Genomic DNA, 21908 nt, shown 5'->3' on the forward strand with positions numbered 1-21908 from the left:
CTAGAGAGAAAACAGCTGTGTGACCCCATGAGCTGCAGTGGAGACATTCAAAGTCTTAAAAAAAAAAAAAAAATGTAAGCATTCACAGCCTGAAAAACAACTGCTACATAGCATTATCCACCCAGGCTGGGGCATGGTTCCCTCCCCCCGTCAGTCAGGGAAGCCACCTCGTGGTTTTATTCTTTGAGGATTACAGAAGATGAAAGTGTTATTGCTTTCTCCAAGACTAGCCACGACAGAAGTTTCTAAGGCAATTGTTTTGGGGACAGGGAAATAAGCAATTGAGGCATGTCAGAGCAGTGAGGATAAAGAGGTTCTTGGGATCAGATGGCCGTCAAATCAAGTTCAAGGAAATAATGTTTCCTGAATGCCAGCTAGATGCCAGGCACTCTGCTGGTGCTCTGTGTGAGTTATCTCCTTCCCTCCTCCTCATATTCTGAATGAGAGGGACTTTCCCACCCTTTCCTAGGAGAGGTAGCCTTAGTTTCGGTGGGGTAAGGGACCAAGTCTACCTGACTTTCATACCCATGCTCCTTCCTCTCCTTGACACCCCCTTCTTGAAAATGCAATAGTCCACATAAACCTGCTACAGTACCAAGTAAGACAGCCCATGCCTCCTTAAAAATTTATCCTTCTCCCTCCAGTCTTTTCCTTGGAGTAAAAGCTATTTAGAAAAGGCCCAGATGTACTGTAGGGGATACCCACCATTAACACAAGTGAGCAGCATAGCACAATGGTTAGACCTATGGGCTCCAGAGTCAGGTGTCCCAAGGCTCAAAACCCCATTTAACCATGTACTGACTGTCACTTACTTGGACAAGGTACTTAGAATAAGATTTAATTTTCTCATCCATAAAATGGCATGATGGCGATGGAATCTACCTGTAGGCTCGAAATTGCAAGGGTAAAATGAGCTCAGACACGGAAGCACTTAGAACAATGCCTAGGGGAAAGCGAACAACCAAAAAGCGGGAGCCATTTTTTATCACTAGGACAGCTCTGCAGGAAATCTCTCTGTTAGTCATCTGCAGACTGGGCGAGAGTCCAGAGATGGATGTGTCCCCTCTGGGTTGAACTGCTGAGGCTCAGCTCGGGTTAAGTGGCTTGCCCCAGGGTATCAAACTAGAAGATCCACACACCTCAGTAGGGGATAAACAGCAATCAGGCCCTCAGTCAGAGGACACAGGCCCTTTCACTCAGTCACACCTTGGAATGATGGCCATCTTATCCCTGCGCTGACCTGTGCCTTGGGGGCTGCCTGAGTCTTCTGGGTCCCTGAGGTTCTCTAGAATGTTTCCCAAACCACGTGAGGAACAATGTGGGGAGGGAGGGCACAGACAGTGATCAGGGGACTTAGCGTTAGCGTCTATTCAATATATATGAGGCTCAGTGTCCCCACCGAAGCTCAGGATACAGACGCTGATCTAGGCGGCCGTGGTAAGCCCTCTAAATAGAATAGGAAGGGCTATGTTGCCTCCCTGGGTTCAAGCCGCAAAGACACAGCCCCAGTGGTGTTAGCAGCCCAAACCCGCACTCACGGAGCGACTTCCTTGAAGGCGACTTCACACTTTAATAGTAGAAGCAAATTGAGAAAATTCGTCAACTAGAAAATTTAAGATTGAAGCCCCAAAGGGCACTTAGGAGCTTTCTTCTCTCTCCCCTTAGCAGGACCCCAGGATGGATATACTTTAGGGGCTTTCTGGTTTCTTTTTTCTTCCTTCCCTAACAAATAAATAATAGCAGTCACAACAGTAAAAGTAACTGAACTGTTTGTTCACTATTCAGACCACCCGAACAGGTGGACATGAATACTACAATCTCCAGTTTACAGATGGGAAGCTGAGGCCTAGGGTGACTCTTTCCCAAGTCACCCAGCCAGGAAGGGAAACTGCAGAGCTTGGGTGCTCATCGCGGGCTATGGTGCCCACGGGGCTCTGCCTGAACAAGGAGGGGTGCGGAGCACTGAGCAGGCACTCCGGAAATCTCTGCTGAAGGGGAATGAGTCATTCGCAAGTTTTCTTTGACTCTCTTCCATGTGGCCCCTTCTCTGTGTCTCGGCATCTCTCACCTCCAGTGTTCTAATATTCTTCTAATGGGTCTTCCTTCCTCCAGTGTCTCCTTCCACCAACCCAAAGTCCCTATTGCTAAAAGAATTATTTTTCCGGAAGAAAATTTTCATCATGTCACTGCCTTGCTTAAACTTTGCATTGACTCCCCACTTCCCAGGGCATAAAGCCCAGCTCCCCTGCAAGGCTCCGTGGGCAGCTCCCAAATCCAACCCCACTCACCTCTCCAGCCTCATTTGCCACCTCTCCCCATACCTCTCAGCTCTAGCCACAGTGACCCCCTGAAGCTCTCTCAATGGGCCATACGCACCCCTGGGATGCCCTTTATCCATGGCCTGCAGAATGAACCTCCTCCCATAGTCCACGTTTCTGTTTGAATAGGTGGTGGTTAAAAGCCTAGGATACGTGGTCAGACTGCCCAGGAGTAAATCCTAGATCTTCTGCTTACTAAATGGGCAACTTGGGGCGCCTGGGTGGCTCAGTTGGTTAAGCGACTGCCTTCAGCTCAGGTCATGATCCTGGAGTCCCTGGATCGAGTCCCGCATCAGGCTCCCTGCTCGGCGGGGAGTCTGCTTCTCCCTCTGACCCTCCCCCTCTCATGTGCTCTCTCTCTCATTCTCTCTCTCTCAAATAAAAAAAAAAAAAAATCTAAAAAAAAAACTAAATGGGCAACTTTGAGCATGTAACTTTGCTGCCTGCTGCCTCAGTTTCCTCATCTGTAAATGGGCACAAAAGACCATCTTTCTAGAACAGTTGTAAGGACTAAAAGAGATAAATGGCCACAGAAACTTCCCTGACCTCCGTTTGCCTCACTGGGGCCCCCATTTTTCATATACTTCAAATAGCTCCATTCCGGTCATCATCAAAAAGACAAGAGACAACAAATGCGGGTGGGGATGTGGAGAAGAGGGAAGCCTCGTGCGCTGCTGGGGGGAATGCAAACTGGTGCCGCTGCTGTGGAGAACAGTATGGAGCTTCCTCAGAAAATTAAAAATAGAACGGCCATATGAGCCAGCAATTCCACTTCTGGGAATATGTCCAAAAAAAACAAAAACTCTAACTTGAAAACACATACACACCCTCACGCTCATAGCAGCATTATTTACAGTAGACAAGACCCAGAAACAGCCTAAGTATACAGGGACCGAGGAGTGGATAAAGAAGTTGTAGTACATATACACAGTGGAGTATGAATGGACCTTGATGGCTTGAGGCTAAGTAAAATAAGTCAGAGAAAGACAAATACTGTATGATCTCACTTATGTGTGGAATCTAAAGCAACAACAACAACAACAACAAAGCAAACAAAAAACTCATAGAAAAAGAGATCAGAGGCCAAAAGTGGGGGTGGGGGAATCAGAGGAAGGTGGTCAAAAAGTGCCAGCTTCCAGTTATAAGACATATAAGTACTAGGGATGTAAAGTACAGCATGATGACTAGAGCTAACACTGCTGGGTGATACACAGGAACGGTGTTAAGAGAGTCAATCCTGAGGGTTCTCACCACAAGGAGAAATGTTTTTTTTTTTCTTTTTGCTTTTGTTCTTCATTGTGTCTGTACTCGGTGATGGATGCCAAGCAAACAGCGGTAGTAATCACCTCACAATATATGTTCAGACCATTCTTCTGTACACCTTGAACCTATACAATGATGTATGTCAATTATATCACCATAACACTGGGGAAAAAATAGCTCCATTGCAGTAAATTCCAGTTGTTGGTTTATGTGCCTCTTCTTCCAGGGTTTCTCGACCTCGGCACTGTTGACATTTGACTGGATTAATTCTTTGCTGTGCCGGGGGCTGTCCTGTGCATTCAGGACGTTTAGCGGCATCCCTGGTCTCTACTCACCACATTCTACTAGCACCCCCTCAAGTCACGACAACCAAAAATGTCTCCAGATGTTGTCAGATGCCCCATGGTGAGGGGTGAACCCCCTCCCCAGTAAGAACCACTGCTTGAACCAGGGGACGTATGGAACTGTTGAATCACTATATTGTACGCCTGAAACTGATATAACACTATGTTAACTAACTGGAATTAAAACAAAAACTTAAGAAAAAAAAAAAAGAATCACTGCCTGAAACTCTGAGCTCTTAGAACAATACTACAAGCCCCAGCAGCAGGGGAAACAATCTTTTTTTGAGCACTCACCACGTGCCAAACATCGTTCAAAGCCCTTCTCATGAATTATAGAATTTAATCCTCTCAACACTACCAAGGGTGAGGGATTTTAGGCACATTTTATTGATAATGAAACTGGATCACAGAAAGGTTAGTAACTTGCTCACGGTGTATTTTATTCTCCTCTTTTCTATCCCCAGCGCTGAGCATGTGACCTGATACAACAGGAACTCGATAGCAACTTAGAGCACGTATGGATGAATTCATTAATGAGACAGTTCCCTCCATAATAGCAATCTGGTCAGGGACGGTGACCCAACGGTCTCCTCTGGAGTCCCACAGCACCCCATAACAGTGGTTTAATTCTTTTGAAAACCCTTCTCCCAGCTATGGCTCTTTTAAGCTATCCAGGCATTTCACGGGAGTTAAGTGGTTCTGGGTACTCTGTTTTTGTTATTAATAACATGAATTACACCTTCCAGCTTACTTTATGAGGAGTTCACTCAATCCAGCCAAGGGTCCTGACATTACCAGATAAATACCATTGATATCATTTTTTACCTGTCAGTCACTCCTTTGAAACTTGGGTGAAGTACAATAATACTATGTTTTTCCAGCTTGGAACATATCACACTGAAAACCCTTCCAAAAAGTTTCTTATGAGCACTATATCCAATGCTGCTCAGACACATGAAGTGAGAGAATGCTTCCCCTAATCCATAGTGTGGATCTTTTCATCCTATGAAGGAATCAGTGAACTGAAAGGCAAACCATGATCAATTTGTTCTTGATTAACACAGATTCAGCATTTAAATCTGCTTAACCTGTGTTGTGAAAAAGTCTGTAGATAAACACAAGTATAAAGCCTTACATCACAGTGGCTGGAGATCTTAAAGTATCCCAAGCCCAAGGCTCACACTCAGTGGGTGCAGGGAGAAGACATAGAGAGATGCTTTCTGTTAAGAAACAGGGAACTCCAATGTTTCTTGACTCTTAAAATTCTGGAAACTGTTAAACACAAAGCAAATGTTTAAGAGAGAGCTGAGTTTATGTAAAGCAAGACCTACCTAAAGACCTTGTAGACTCATTGGGGGAGGAAGGGCAAGGTCAGACAGACCACACTTTGAACCCCAGCCTGGCCACTTTGGGGGTTGGAAAGTTACTCTACCTACTTTAGAATCGGCTTCCTCACCTATAAAATGGGTGTGATAGTGCCAACTTAGAGGGTTGTTGGAATGATTAAATGAGATAATGAGTATAAGGTATCTGGCTTATAACAGATGTCTAATACAGGGTAGTTTTTAATTGTTACAAAAATGACCTTAAGGATGTGTATGTGTGTCATGCACACACACACACATACACACACACACACACACACACACACACACACACCTCATTTCCCAGAGAAACTTTTGAGGTCAAAGTAGGGGACAGGTTTTAATGGCAACACCAGAATTAGAATCTCTACATGTCCCCCCAACCTGTCCATTCTGGCCTCTAAGCTCTTTCATGAAGAGAGCCAAAGAATGGGCAATACATAAATAAATAAACCAATGCATGAAAAATCTCAGATATCTCATGGTATCACCAATGTTATAGATTTAGTTTGATATCTCAATCCAAAAGGATTTCTCTATTGGGCAATAATTAGATGCAAAGCAATGCATAGGCTACACATGGATGCAAAGATAATATGACATAATCTTTTTCCTCAAGACCTCACTGTCTAAGGAAGGAAAATGCAAGCATGACTCTAGATTCAATTCGGACCACTTTTTAGGTTTTTATATGTATTGCAACTAAATAGAAAGGATCTCACCACATATCACAATAACATGTATAATTCCGTTCTTACTTAAAATTACTCCAGAATTGTTTCCCCCATTTTCTATGACATTCTAGGCCTTAAATCTGGCACATATTGGTACAACACTCCCATCATCACAAATGTGATAGCATTTTCTCATAAAGGGAGGGAAAAAAAAGACAAAGCTATCAAAGAAAGAATAATATGAAATACTGCCCTTAGATTTTTGCATTTTAAAGTTTTCTTTCTTAATAAAAATTATAGGATCATAGATATGAAATCATATTTATTCCCAGGGGGGTGGGGAGAATGTGTATTTCTATTTATTTATAAAAGTCAAGTCAGATTATCAAAATTTCTTTAAAGGAATACAATTGCTATGAAGGTTCCAGATCATAAAGAGCCCCATAATTCTCCTAGCCTATCAATGTAGTTTGAAATAAATATACAAATAGCCAGGTCAGTCTTGCAAATTCTGCAATATCCTGGATTGCAGTAGCCCTTAGAATTTAGTGCAGATAACCCCAGAGCAGAAGGAGTCGCGGGAGCCATCTTTTTCATCCCTCTGCCTTGTAAACTTTAGAACCCCTGGAAAGATATGACTCTCCCTTGCCTCCATAAATGTCACCACCTTCTACCCAGGACCTACACTTCCTGATTCAGGAGCACGTGTAGGATAGGAACTCAAACCTCAGTCTCCGAGGCAGCCATCCTCCATCTCCTGCACGATGAAGCCCCCCAACTGGGCTCCCAACCACTGCCCTTCCTCCCTCTGGGACATGGCTCCCCGCCCTCCCCAGGCTTCTGGAGCCTCCTCTTTCATTTGCTCCCACCACACCACCTGAGATGACTCTGTCTCCCATGGCCCTCCCAGCTACCCCCACCCCTGCTTTCATTGCCCTGCTTCTCTAGGTGGTAGCCCAAAGTTCTCTGCCTCCATCTTTTTATGGATATTTTTTTCTTAATATCTAAGGTATGCAAGGACCTTAGCACAGTGCCTGATGCAATAAGTGTTCAAAAACAGCAATCCTGATTATTACTACTACTGCTGTCCTTATTATTTCATCCCCATAAATCCACCAAAACGGCCCTGTCAAGTCACCAACAGCCTCCCATCCCCCCTCTGGTGATCTTTACTCCATTCTCATTGACCTGGGACAGGTTAACACATCCCTGCTTATTTAAAATTCCTTCTTTGGCTTCTAAGGGCACCCTCTCGGCCCAGCGTCTCACACAGACTTCAGAATCAGGAACTTGATCAGCACAAAGAGATGGACTCGAATGTGAAGATCCAAAGCCCTTTCGCCTACTCCTGCCTCCAGCCACCTCATCCAAAAGCAGGTGATGTGAAACCCAGCCTGCTCCTAACGTCACGGCATCGAGGTTGTGGCATGCGTGGCCCCCCTTCCCGCACATCATCACATGCCTCACTCTCTGTCTCCTTTGAGGTCCCAGCTCAGACGTCACCTCCCCGGAGAGGCCCTCCCTGACCATCAGGAGCATCTCAACCAAAGGCAAAACGCAATGAGCCCGAAGGACAAAACCCAAGTTGCCCCTTCTCCCCGCAGGCTGCTCTGCGGCTGACTCACTCCCCGCTCACCTGGATCAGCGTCTCCAGCTCCTGTGGGCTCACGCAGATATGATCCCGCAGGAACTCCGCCTTCTCCAAGGCGATGGTGTTCTTCTGGCTGCTCTCGAAGGGCTGTTCCAATGCTCGGAAGACCAGACCGCCGGTGACGAGGTAGACCACCACGACCACAAAGATTGCGACGACTGTTTTCCACTTCATGACGGTCTGCAGGCCCCCCTGGGAGGCGCCTTCCATCCTGGCTACCACCGTGGCTCGGGAGGAGATGGAGAGGCGTGGGGCGGCGTAGTGCCCGTTAGTGGCCCCCTTGGGCTGGCACACTGGGGGCGCTGCTGCCGGAACGGCCACTGAGAAACAGGGCAGGGGACAGGGGGAGAGAGAGTTTGTTGATAAATACAAGACACGGAACTCGTCAGAAACAAAACAGATGTCTTTCTCAAGCCAGCTTTCAAACGGGAGCATGAAAACCTGGCTCACCAAGCCGGGCGGTGAGGGGATCTGATCAGTTGCGAGGTGCCTGCTTGAGTTCTTAGAAAAGGAGCACCAGGAGTTCTGGTGTTTCAAAAAAAAGTAGTAGTAACTGAGTTTAAAATTCTTATATTTCTCTACAAGGGTCCAGTTTTGAAAGTCAGGTTGCCGTGATTTATAATTCATCTCTTCTCTCAAGCTTCCTTGGTTAAACAATGTCTAGGATGCAGGACAAACCTTCATACTTGAAAAACAGATGTGTTGTGCAACTCAGAGAGGGAATAGATAAGAGATGGATGCCCAGCTACTCTGTCCACGTACTGAGGACTGGAGGATACCAAGAGCAGAGAGGAGATGAACGTCTAACGAGTTTCAAAGTCCCTTCCATCCTGGGTCATGGTCACAAAACAAAGGGAAGAAGAAGGGCAAGCTTGCTATCGGGCAGACAAGTCAAAACTCAGACATAGTAAAAAAAAAAAGTTGGGGTTTCAGAGGACGATCAAAGTGAAAAACAAAAGAACAGGTGATTGGACTGAGGGAAGGAAACAATGAGTGATGTTTCATGCCAAGTAACTTGGTTTCCTGGAAAAACATAAGAATAATAAAATAGATTTTAAGCACATTTCTAGGTAGAAAACGCGATGACCTTAGTGACAGAATTTTTCTTTTATTTTCCTCCAGTAAGAAGCCATTGGAAAAGAAATTTCCCCTTCGTTTTGAGAACATATTGGATTCTCAAAGGTCCCTGGTCTCTAGAAGGTCAATTTCATTACCTTGGAAATAAATATGTGAAGCTGGAGGCTTTTCTAGAATGGCAGGAAGAGCAGGGTCGTGTTGCACACGTGATGCTCTCATGCACTTCGGAACTCTGTCTTGTGCAGCAAGGAACGGCAACGCATTTGATTTTGCTCTGCCTTTAGTACACTAATGTTTATTATGGCTTCTGTCATAGTGCAGCCTGGCTGTTGTGTAAATAAGGTTTTAGGAGATGGTATTAGCTAATTACCTAAGTGGAGCAAACAATCCCACTCAAGAGAGCGGACTGCTCACTCCCTGCCTTGGGAAACTCAAGATAAATAAAAGCACGGGAAGGTCACTCCGTCCCTGTTCAGAGCACCAATGATCCTGACGACACCCGGCCAGAAGGGTGGCCGCCTCGAGGAATCCAGGTCTGTAAACATCTGCCTTTCCTCCTGGAGCCTCTAGATCAGCTTTTCTCTTTGAAAACCAAGCGGAACGTCAGCCTTTTATTGGACATGATTCTAGCAAATAAAATCATTAAATGTTAGATTTCCTCCCGACTCACTGAACACAAAACCGTCTGGAATCTCTCACTGAAAGATTTAAGAATCAGAATCAGCACCCTGGGCATCACGTTCTTGCTAATCCTTTCCCCAAAACATGACTCTCAGGTTCCTACCGGCCCCTGTTGATAGTGAGGTGTGTCTTGTCTAGGACAGCTTTCTTTCAACCTTGCCCCCACACTTCCCACTCCTTCACCCTCCCTACTGTATCTCAGTCCCCTGTGCCTCTCACCCTTCCCAGGACCACCAACCTCATCGCTCCAACACAGCAACGCTCTGTTCATGCCTCCACAATTCATGGATGTTCCTTTGGCCAGCAGCCCCTTCCCCACCTTCACCTGCCTGGGAAACTCTCACCCTCCTCAGTGTGAGCTCAAATCTGCCTCCTCTGTGAAGTCGTCCTGGACTCTCCAGGCAGACCCGGCATGCCCGTCTCCCCACGAGCCTAGAAATCCCTGGGAGTCTGAAAGCTTGTCTCTTGATTGTTGGATCTCCATGTCTTGGCACAGTGCCTGGCAGAGAGCAAATGTTTGTTTTCTGTTGTTGTTGTTAACTCCTTCAGACTATAAACAAAAGGCCCATCAGAATCACCACCACCCTCAGTAACAAGCATTTATGTAGCGGCCGAGTGAGCAGGAGGCACTGTGCTATGGTGGGGATAAGTCAGAGTCCCTCCCAGCTTTGGGGGTTTGATAACCTACTTAGGGAACATCCTCCCACAGCGTCAGGTGACAGACTCTAGGAGGAAGCCCAATGATGGCCTTGAGCTCAGAGGTCAGCTGGAGCTGGGTCTCCTTCACTGACTTGCATCATGGATGTTTCCGGGGCTTCTAGCATTCCTGAGGCTGAGCAGAATTGGGCCTGACAAAGGTCTTTCTCAGACCAGTTCCTGATGCCAGTTTGCTAAGAGACTGTCCCTGGGAGCAGAGTCTGAATAGAATCCACCAATCCCAAGTTTCCAAAGCACCAGGAGCAAAGACTGGAGTTTCAGTCCCAAAGCCATCACTGTCTGGTTGACCGCTTAGTTTCTCTGTTTCCTTATCTGTGGAAGGTGGATAGTAAGGACTCCGTTGGAGGGCTGCAAGGCACATGCATGGTCATGGCCACCGCATATCCCTGCTTCACAGATAAAGAAACTGAGACCCAGAGAGATTCCATGGCTAAACTGAGGTCAAAGGGGCAGAAAGTGGGGGAGCCGGGATTAAAACGAGAATAATCTGACTCCAAAGTCAGTTCTCTTCTGGAGCATAAGCACAGAAGAATAGGAAACAAAGCAATTCCCCTGGTGGAAAGGGCCCTTTTATCCGAAATGTATCAGTGGATGGGGCATAAAAGTAATGACCTATCATTCCTCACAACTCCCACGGAAAAGTATCTGGCACCAAACGCACTGCCAAGAATTGATGAGAAGGGAAAGGCGGGAAGGGCAATATCCCTTCAGTTAATTTTCATTTTAAAATGCTTCCTCACAAGCATTTGCCCATTCCACTTCTACCTAAACACAGGCAGATATGGGAGCACGTGCAGAAATCTGCTTCTTCATGGTTGAACAGGTTCGAGGTAGTTTTGAATTTTTCAGGCTTTCCTGTGCCCTGTACTTCCTGCCCGTTCTTGCGCTCAGTCAACAAACACTGGAGTCAGCCGGGCACCGTGCTTGGCGCTGGGGATACGGAAATGAATAGGACCCACCCCTGCCTTCAGAGTCCGTGGGAGGGCCGACGAGGATCTTACACACGCACGAACCTAGTGCATCGTCCCGAAACCTGGTGTGGAGAGCACTTGTCAGTATCTATCCCCCTTGACAGGTGAGGCACGAAGGCCTGGGGCAGCGGCATCCTTGGACCCACCTTCAGACATCTAGCCCCAAGTGCCTCCACTCCTCTGCATCACTTGAAACAATGACATCCACAGGCCTCGGTTTCTTGGAAACCTGAAAGGCAGCCCACCTCAGAGGTGCCTGTCACACAGCAACGTGACTCTGCCCATTGACCCAGGCAAAGTACAACTGATTGCAACACACCGGCGAGAAGCAGAGAACTCCTGCTCTCCCCACAGCCCTCCCAGGCCTGGAACGGGTCCAGGGCCACCTGCACCGGCAGCTCAGAGCTTCCAGAGAGCTCCAGGTGAACGCTGAGCCTGGAATCCCCAAAAAGCTTCCCCAGGTGTATGTGGACTTCAGGCAAGTGCGGAGGGTGGGTGTCGGGAAGAAGGAAGGAATGCTGAGGAGCCTCACAGCAGCTGGTTTTACCATGACCGTCCTCTGAGAAGAGCAGAGAGAATGTGCGAGCTCCCTCTGATTCCACATATCCCAACAGCCAGACCTTGTTCTTCCAGCTTCCGTCTGATGGCTGTACCTTAAAGGTGATCGAGCTTGACTGGGTGTTGTGCACAAACAATGAATCATGGAACACTACATCTAAAACTAACGATGTAATGTATGGGGATTAACATAACAATAAAAAAATTAAAAAAAAAAAAAAGGTGATCGAGCTTGTCCTGATAAGAACGCAGGGACAGTCTACACACACTAAGTGAGCAAGCCATGCATGTCCCCAAAAGGCCACCACAGAAAAGGCTCTCCCTTTGGGTTCAGGGATTTCTCTCCCCTAGCCCTCTTAAAACACCAGGCTTTGCGTCCAGATAGAAGAGACCAAGGCATCAGGAAATGTCTGGGACCCTTTAGAGACAGAGAGCCAAGCCAAGAGGAAACCAGGCTGAATGGGGAGGAGGAAGGAGCTGAGAACATGCTGCCACCTTGACTCACATCTGTCCCCGCCTCTCTCTTTAGGGCAGACCTTGTCTTCTCTCACCAGAATCACTTCGAAAGCCCCCAGTCCTGCCTCTTCGAATCCATCCTCCACATCGCAGCCAGATGGCGCTCTCCCAGGTGTGACTCTGAACACAGCCGCCTCATACTTGAGCTCCTCTGAAGGCACCACAGTGCTTCAGTAAAGTGCAGGCTCCTTCCAGGACCTGGCGCCTGCCTGTCTTCCCAGCCTCACCTTCTGCCACGTCCCTCACACACAACCTTTGACCCCGCCAAACCCAGCAGCACCCTGACCCTTGCATGCTGAGCCACCTGCTGATGCCACCCTCTGGGCCTTCTTGCTTCCCAGATACCTTTATTCCCCCACTCTTTATCTGGCCCATAACAGCTCCTACTTCAAAACTCACTTCATGTGTCACCACCTCCAGGAAGTCCTCCCTGACTGCCCACCCCCCAGCATAATCAGATGTCCTTCCTCTATGCTCTCTTTATGTCTCAGTATGGAGCTTAGCACACTGACTACAACTGAGTTGCTTCTACTTATAATTTGCTCCATTCCTGAATTCATTCATGCATCCATCCACAAATTTACCAGCATTTATGATACCAATTTCACACACTTGCCCAACAGAAAATCTGACTGCAGAATTCATTGAATCTGGTAGTGTGAGCTGCCCCAGTACTGTAGTATTTTCTTCCCACAGACAGACAACCAGAGTCGAGGTGTTAAAGTTCTCAGACAGTAAAATAGTCTAAGGAGGGCTCTTCATGATTTGTTCAACTCCTAGGGAAGACGAGAAAGAGCCCAGGACCAGGGCTCCTCCTCGTCCGTGCTGAGCTGGTCGGAACAGCCCTGGCATTTCCCACTGCCCTGCTCCTCTTCCAAGATCTGGGGCTCCCTACCTTGTGGTTTTCCCAACAGGCCCCACACCCCACCAAGCTGGTGAGATGGACCCCTCTGTCATGACCCTATCATCAAGGCCTGAAGGCACACAGCCACGGCTGGGGTTCTGTTGTCTAGTTCCAAAACGCTTCCTGAATAACATATTTTGTCTCTTGCTCTATGTTTTTTCCTCCATAATTTAAATTAACTAGAGCTCTTAAAAAAAAAAAAAAAAAGTTTTTTTTCCCCTACCTTTCGGATTAAAAATAATATAAGCAGCTGTAGTTCCCAAAATACCTCCTTTACCCTGGGGCCAAGTGTTTTAAATCCCATTGTCAGGACTCATGCCTTCCAGACAGAGGTTTGCCTTTCCCAGGTGTTTTGTCAAAAGCAGTTACCTCTCCTCACTGGGCTCCACAAAGGGGATCTTTCCCAAGCAGCTTAGAGCCAGGGGATCCTTCTAAAATTCTAATCCTGCTCCTGCTTAAAACCCCACAATTACTCCCACAGCTGTTTACATGGCCTCCAATGTCCCATGTGCTTAGGGCCCATCTTCCTTCCCCAGCCCCCCTGCCCCACCCTCCACATGCTGCCCTCTGACCCCAGCCAACTCCCTTGGGTATCAGTTATCTCAAGCACATAGATCACAAGCGGTTGTACCAATCGAACAAATTCTTTTTACAGATTCACAGTAGAAAGCAAAACAGAAAAGCTCATGTTAACCCATTCGGCAGAAAAATCCTATGACTTAAGCCCATAAGCCAGTGAAATGCCTCATTCCCTAACCTGAGGAAATCTGTTCACTGCATCCCACCCAATGATGGTGACAGAAGCAGCTAGAGGTACTTTGATAAATTCCATATTTATCAGAGCATAAAATACAGAGGTGATCAGGACACTAATGTTTTATAGTGATGAAAAGGGAGGGGCATTTAGAAACTTTATGTGCCCTTTATTCATTTATTCAACAAATACATGACAACTCTGTGCAAACTCCACACTCAGTGTCCAGGCTGCCAAACCACCATCCACCAGGAAGCTCAAGGGACAAATTCTTTTGAGAAGCGCAAGGCCAGGAACACCAGTGGATGTAGGTTTCCCTATAGCTTTGATTCCCCTCAATGTAGCTTTAATCCCTCTTTGACTCTCTGCTTCCTCTGCTCTGACCCAACCTGCCCTCCCCATCCCAAACCTTTCCAAAGACACCTCAGGTCCACCAGACTGAAGACCTCCCCAACTTTCTCAGCATCTTCAGGGAGCTTTCCTCCACCTTCTTCAGTGACACCTGGGCTTCCCCTGACGACACTGTCCTCTGAGTGTGGCATTCAGGTAGAGGCTGTTCAATCTCCCTCACCCACAATGTCAGGGCCACCCTGTCCCAGAAAAATAACACTCCACACTCTTGCGTCCCAATCCCTGTTCCTCTGAGACCCAAACCCTCTGGCTTCTCCACTTCCTCTTCTTCCCATGGCTGTCTGTGGTAGAGCCACTTCTCTCCTTGATGCCCTGAAGCTTCCGTCCAGGTCCTGCTTGCCTCCTGAGTTATTTCAGCTGTTCCAAGGACAATCCATCCAATACCCAAACTTCCCATTTCCTTGATTACCATCATGTCCAACCCACTTCAACCAGTGACTCAGGCTGGGTTCCCCAGAAGCAGATCCCGAGATGAAGACTGGTTTGCAAGCAGTTTATTAGGAAGTGCTTCCAGGAGAAGCCCATAAGGGAGTGGGGAAGCAGGGAGGGGAAGGGCAGGAAACCAAGTAAGAGCGGATTCCAACTGAAGCCCTGTCCCCTGAGCCCATGGGAGCTCTGCAGTATAGATAACTTCTCCAAGTTTGTCCCACCTTGGGGCCAGGGAGCTAGGCTCTCCTTCTCCCCCCCAGTCAGTCACTGGCTACAGACAACCCCGGAGGGACATAAATGCCCAGGAGCATCCTGGTAGGAGACGCCAGTAGACCAAGGAAATTCTTCTGAAAAGGGACTCTTTGTAGAGACGAGCTACAAGGGGAGAAGCACACAGACTCTGTAGGAGGGGTGCACAGGGCCAGGAAGAGCGTTCTGGAAGAGCTGGTGGGGCACCAATGATTTCCAGTACAACTGCCTCCTGCTATGGCCACATCCCAAACCCCATCATCACAAGAAATGTCCCTGCCTCAGAAATATGCTGGTAAAGAAATCCACTTCAGACTGGAGCATCCTATCCCCCTGGCTCTCTCCCGGGAAGTACCCCCACAACACATCCTGCCCCCACTTCTCACTCTCTCGTGCCCCTACTGTGTTTTCTTCCCTCCCTGCCCAGCTTAGATTCCAAGTTCAACCCTTTACTCTCCAGCTCACAGACTCTACTCCCTCCGTTTCTGGCCTTTCCTGGAGCCACCTGGAGACACCCCCTTCTCTCTGCTCAGAGACCATATCCAGGCTGCTAGATGCCGCTGGGAAATCGAACAGCCATGGGGATTGCTGCCTCTCTAAACCTACAGTTTCCTTCTTCAGCTCGGTTCCACACAGCCAGCTGCCCTGTCCCCCTGCACCGAAACAGCTGTCCGGACAGACGTCATGGGGATATTAAGGTGTATCTGACTGTACACACACCTGAAATCGTACATGGCGATCCGTCTGCAAGATAGCGTCTACTTTACGGAAGGATTTGCTGGGGACTGCATGGGAATGGCAAGCTGTGTGTACGACTAAAATGGGCGGTGGTTATATTTATAATCTTTAAGAACAAACTGTTTATGCAGAATGAGCTGTACCCTCATTGTGCCTTGTCCCGAGGTCACTGAGATGGAGTCTCCACGCCCCAGTACACTGTGCTTTGCATGCAGCCTCAGCCACCTGCCCTCCAGTGTAGCCGCCCGGTGCTCCTGGCTTGCTTCATAGTCACTAAAACCTCCTATTAAAAAAAAAAAAACTTGGATGAAAAAAAAAATTTTAGATGGCTCTTCCTTCACTGTGCCTACGAAGTCGCAAAAATGAATGAGATCCATCAAAGGCAGAAAACGGTTTCTACAAAACACCCCACAAAATGGCTTTGCCTTTCAGCATTACCCTCTGGATAATTTCCCCCTTAAAGTGGCTCTTCTAATGCAGTATCGGTGCTGCCATCAGCAACATTTCCGTGATTCGCTGCAAATGCAGCCTTCAGAGGCTGGGAGTGAGCTCAGGAGCGGGGAAGGGAGAAACCTAAAAGGGAAAAGAATACCTACATTGTTCCTCATGAGGGTGGGCAGACAGCGATGTAGCAAACGTATCTGTCCGTTTCTCTGAAGACTGAGAAGTGTTCGCAAATACTATTAATAGCTCTAATTAGTGAAGTCTCCAAGGAATCAACAGACTTCCTGAAAAATTGGGGAAGCAGATCTAAAAAGATAGGGAAGGGAATCTTCAATAAACCAGCACTCCTCGGTGTGGGGTACCAAATGGGATCTGATGAACCCAAGAGTCATTGCTGCCAGGGGAATCCTAGGGCTGAACCAGCCTCCAGGGGAACTTTCCAACCAACCATGAGCTGCTGAATGTAGGCTGGTCCTTCTAGCCAAACCAAGGCTCCTCCCCCCAAATACCTGCAGTCCTTTCTCACTAGTAATCCCTCCTGCTAGAGAGTAAATTCCTCTAGATGCCCCCTTACTCTGGGCCCTTTGCCTCTAAATCTCCCAGAGTCCCAATCCCAGTGCACAGCATATAATAAGAGCTCAATTAATATTCATGGAATGGATTCAACAAACGTTGGTCAAGTGTCTATCACGCATCAGGCACCAGCGAGCACAAAGGTGATGGAGCAGGACCCTGCTGTCCAAGAGCTCACCAGGCAAAAAGGTGGATGCAACCTTCACCTTCACTCCCATGTAATTCAGAAAAGGCCTAGCACTCAAGGATCTAGAAAGGCATCCGAAATTTCAGAGAGCAAACAGATCCCTGCCTGGATCGTGAGGAAATCTGCCAAGCTGCTGTGCTGGTCCTTAACCTGCTCCCCAAGAAACAGCTCATAAAACAAGGGAGTACAGAAAGAAGTGTGCTCTGGCATCGTTTTCAAAAGTTCACTTCCTCTTCTATGTTACTTCTTACAGATCCTCAGACCCACACCTGTTACCCAGGTGACCTCTCTATGTGATGGGTTAGCAGCAATTAAGCCATCATCAAAAACATATTTCCATTCAAGGAACTGCCCAGTTACAAGAACCATAGGTCCTGACTCAGAAGCCTATAACCGAAAACCTACAACCAATTATCGAGTATTGGCACATCATAGGGCTCAATAAAATAGCGTAAAATGAAAGTGTTCAGCTTGCCATGTAAACAATGTTAACTAGGGACGCAACAGTCCTTGTAAATAGCAAAGCTCAGGGGAAAAACCACAAGAGGAAAAAAAAAATTTTCCATAGATAGCTAAACCTAACTTTTGGGTTCTCGGCTTTTAAGCAAGGAATATAATCCTCATAGAAAATCCTAGCTGATATTTAATGCGTCATACGCTTTGGATTCAACCTGTACTTAATTGCTTTGAAGTTGCCTCTGAAGAGGTCATTTGAAATACAGTCTTGTGGTTATGATTCCTCCTCTTCATAGAAAGGAGGAGGAAAAAGGGCCCAGAAATCTTTACAACCAATTAAAATAGCAAATGACACAACCGGGCTATCTTGGAATTTGAGGGCATTTCCAAGAGTTCCCTGCCATTTAAAGATTTTTAATGGCCCCTCAGATGCCAGTTGCATTTCAGCTGCTATAACTGGGAGGTGCTGAATCCAGCAAAGCCATTCGCTCCCTAGTCACAGGGCTAAATTTGGTACGTCGTGGAGTTAGCACTCCGTTCCTCAAGCACAGCCGAAAGTGCCATACCACTTAATTCACTGGAAACTTCCACATGAGGTCCATTTCCTGATGTTCTCTAAGTGGTTCACAGGTATCAGGGTAGTGTCTTTCTGTTCATGGATCATTGTCGGCTAATGTTCCCCACAGCACATAATGCGGCTTCTATCATTCGATGAGTGCCTACGATGTGCTCAGTAGTCTGTGAGGTGCTCTAAGGGAACTTAATAGAAGTATTAGCTATCACCAGAAAAAAAGGGTCCCTCAAAGTTGGCATTTCTTACTGGTCCTGGTGACTCAACCCAGAAGCAGACCATAGGGTAGCTTCTACATGACCGTCTAGCTAGCATAGGGTTGCTAGATTTGTGAGTGTGCTAAAATTCACATCACATAAAATTCACCATTTTAACCATGTTAAAGTATACAACTCAATGTGCACTGCAAGATTCAGAAAAAAAAAAAGAATGCAGGACAGGGAGTTAAATTTGTATTTCAGATTTTTTAAAATTAAGGTAAGTATATCCCATGCAATATTTGGGACATACTTATACTTAAAAATTGTTTTTCTGAAATTCGCATTTAACTGGGTGTCCTGCATTTTATCTGGCAATCCCATGTCTGGGGGACAGGAAGAACACAACCATCAACCACCAAACACAACCAGCCAAAAATGTAGGTAAGTACGACACTGGGTGATATCAATCATAAATATAAAAACAACCAGGCTTGAACCTCTGGCACCCTGTCACAGCTGCTCTTCCCAAGGCCCCCACCGCCTCCACCTTGCCAGATCCTATGCCCACCAACATGGCTGCATCCAACTTGGCCTCCCACAGCACCCCACATAGAAGGCTTTGCTCCTTTTTTTTTTTTTTTAAGATTTTATTTATGTATTTATTTGAGAGAGAGAGAGAGAGAGGGAGAGAGAGCACAAGCAGGGAGGAGAGTGAGAAGCATGCTCCCCGCTGAGCAGGGAGCCCGATGTGGAGCTTGATCCCAGGACCCTGAGATCATGACCTGAGCCAAAGGCAGATGCTTTACCGACTGAGCCACCTAGGCACCCCAGGCCTTGCTCCTTCTTAAAACGCTCCCATTGGCTTCTTGACACCACATTCCCAAGATTTTCCTCCATTCTCTCTGGTTAGGTCTTGTGGGTTTGTTTGCTTGTTTGTTTGTTTTTGTTTTTGTTTTTGTTTTTGTTTTTGAGAGGCAGAGAGAGAAAGCACACCCATGCGAGCAGGGGAGGGGCAGAAGGAGAGGGAGAAGCAGGCTTCCCACTGAGCAGGGAGCCCGATGTGGAGCTCGATCCCAGGACCCCAAGATCATGACCTGAGCCAAAGGCAGATGCTTAACTGACTGAGCCACCCAGGCACCCCAGGCCTTGCTCCTTAAAACGCTCCCACTGGCTTCTTGACACCACATTCCCGAGATTTTCCTCCATTCGCTCTGTTTATGTCTTGTGGGTTTGTTTGCTTGTTTGTGTTTGTTTTTGTTTTTGTTTTTGACAGAGAGAGAAAGCACACCCATGCAAGCAGGGTAAGGGCAGAGGGAGAGGGAAAGAAGGAGAATCTTAAGAAGGCTCCATGCTCAATGCAGAGCCCGACACAGGGCTCTATCTCACGACCCTGAGATCACGACCTGAGCTGAAATCAAGAGTCAGATGCTTCACCAACTGAACCCCCCAGGCACCCTCCCTGGTTAGGTCTTTTTAAATCCATTCTCCAGATTCCTCTTCCTAAAAATTTGTAAATATTGGACTTTCGTGGGGCTCATCCCTGCACCCTTTCTTCTCTGCATTCTCTCCAAGACTAATCTATTTCAGGGCCAAGGTTTTAAATGCCACCCACTTGCTGATGACTCCCAGATCTTTATGCCCAGGGAAGCGGCAGCCAGAGGCCAGCAGGAGGCCACTCACGGATCAGTGTGCAAAAGCCACAGGAGCTACAGGCATGCTGCATCCCAGGTGATAAGCCACGCCAGCACTGGAGGTGGCCAGAGCCCCCTGCTGCAGAGAACGAGGGAGCTCTGCTGGCTACTTGGGTTACAGGGATACCGATACCTGGGTCACCATGGCCATCGCCATAACGTCTGGGCCACTTACAACCAGAACAAGAACCAAGTATTTAATGACGACAGTCTCAAAGTCATCCTCATGGACTACACAGAGGACCGTGTAGCCACTACCCAAGTGACCAACCTTCCTCTGTGTGTATGCCGAGAGAGCGTGGGCTTTGCAATGCTCAAGGCCAAGGTCCGGGCCTTGGTGCAGTAGCTGGAGAAGCCCCTCACCCAAAAGCGGCATCTCAATGGGCACTGGTGGGAGCTGGGATCAGAAAAGAGAGAGAAACATTTGGAAGGACAGGGCCCCCTGGGAAAACTGTCCTGGACTGTCGGGGGAGGGGAGATTCTTTCTTCCAAGAATAAATTTCTACTCCTGAAAACACAGCTCTGACTGCCTGCTTCATACACGCAAATACCAATGGTTTAGTTTCACTAGCAGATCTCAATTGCGTCTCACACTTAGTATGTCCAAATTGTGCTTGATCGCCAACCGGCCAAAAAACAAGGCTCCTCTCCCAGGATGGTATTAACATCCACCCAGTTTGCTCAAGCCAAACGGCCAGACTCTCAGAGGCAACCTCACTTCAGCCTCCCTGTTCCTCCCTCCCTCCCAGAATTCTGTCATTTCTACTTCCAAACAGACCTAGAAGGAGCCCTGACCCTCCTTCTCCCTACCCCCACCATTCGCCCAGGCCACCACCTCTCTGTGAAACTCCAGCCATAGCGCCTCACAGGTCCTGCCACGTCCACGCTCACCCCACCCCCAGCCATTCTCTGCCCAGAAGTCAGAAAACATTTTCAAACATAAATCCTATCACCTCCCTTCCTCAAACCTTTCAGAGCTCCCACCATTGCATCTAGGATAAAATGCAAGCCCCCTACTCTGGCCCCCAAGGCTTGACAACAGACCTCCGCCCACTTGTCCAGTTTTGTCCCTCCACCCTCGACCCCACCCCCATGCCCTGCATCCCAGCCTTCCTTCACTTTACACGGAGTCTTCTTCCCCCTATTCTCCCCATGGCTGACCCCCACCCATCCTTTGGGGCTCCGTTTAAATGTTACCACCTCACGGAGGTCTTTCCTGATCACCTTAAGGAGCCCCTCCCCTTTTGTCTCTACCTTTGCAAGTAGTAATATTATTTGCTGGTTTACTGTTGATGAGACATCTTCCTCGCACCTGCACCACTAGACTATCAACTCCAAGGGCAGAGACCTTGCTCATCTGGTTCACTTTTATACACCCAGTGCCTAGCCCAGCACCTGGCACATGGTAGGCATTTGATAAATACTTTGAATGAATACATAAAGCCAAGGAAGAGGTTTATTGTGTAATAATTACAAATTATACCAAAAATCAATAATATAATTTTTCTTTACCTAAAGGGGGTCCTAAATATCAACTAGTCATCTAACACCCTCAGCTAGAGGATATAAGCAACTTACCCAAGGCAAGTGGTAACCCCAGGATACAGGCCCAGTGTCCGTCTAACTCTAAAACCCATCAAGACTCTCCGCTGCCTTCATGTTCTGTTACAAGAAATTCTCTGAAAGAGCAGCTCGAACCGCGATCCTGTATTCATTTGAAAAAAAATTTTTTTTTTTTAAGATTTTATTTATTTATTTGACAGAGAGAGACACAGCGAGAGAGGGAATACAAGCAGGGGGAATGGGAGAGGGAGAAGCAGGCTTCCCGCGGAGGAGGGAGCCCAATGCGGGGCTCGATCCCAGGACCCTGGGATCATGACCTGAGCCGAAGGCAGACGCTTAACGACTGAGCCACCCAGGCGCCCCTTCATTTGAAAATTTAACCTGAATTTCTCAATTGGGTACTAATAAATCCTGCCATAATCCCAAATCGCAATCTTTGGTGTTCAGGACTGGATTTCACCCAGTGAGAGCAGAGACCAAAAGTTGAAGCATGGGAGACACCTGCTTTTCAGGTATACCCCAAAACAAATCAGCCACCCTTTAGTCATCGACATGAAAGTGAACTACATCTTTCCCCAGGATCTTCCATTTAAGTCCAGCTGCA

General features: G+C 47.4%; 1 protein-coding gene across 2 annotated transcripts in view; it reads right to left on the reverse strand.

Annotated features, from left to right (window-relative positions):
* The window catches only part of KCNK10 (potassium two pore domain channel subfamily K member 10), a 128002-nt gene that overhangs the window by 60827 nt on the left and 45267 nt on the right, over positions 1 to 21908 (reverse strand). For both annotated transcript variants that reach the window (XM_078054073.1, XM_036087753.2), the window contains exon 2: positions 7600 to 7934. In XM_078054073.1, coding sequence (XP_077910199.1) covers positions 7600 to 7934 — 335 coding nt within the window. The remainder of the gene's footprint in view (positions 1 to 7599; positions 7935 to 21908) is intronic.

Source organism: Halichoerus grypus, chromosome 8 (assembly GCF_964656455.1).
Source record: "Halichoerus grypus chromosome 8, mHalGry1.hap1.1, whole genome shotgun sequence".
Lineage (NCBI taxonomy): Eukaryota > Metazoa > Chordata > Mammalia > Carnivora > Phocidae > Halichoerus > Halichoerus grypus.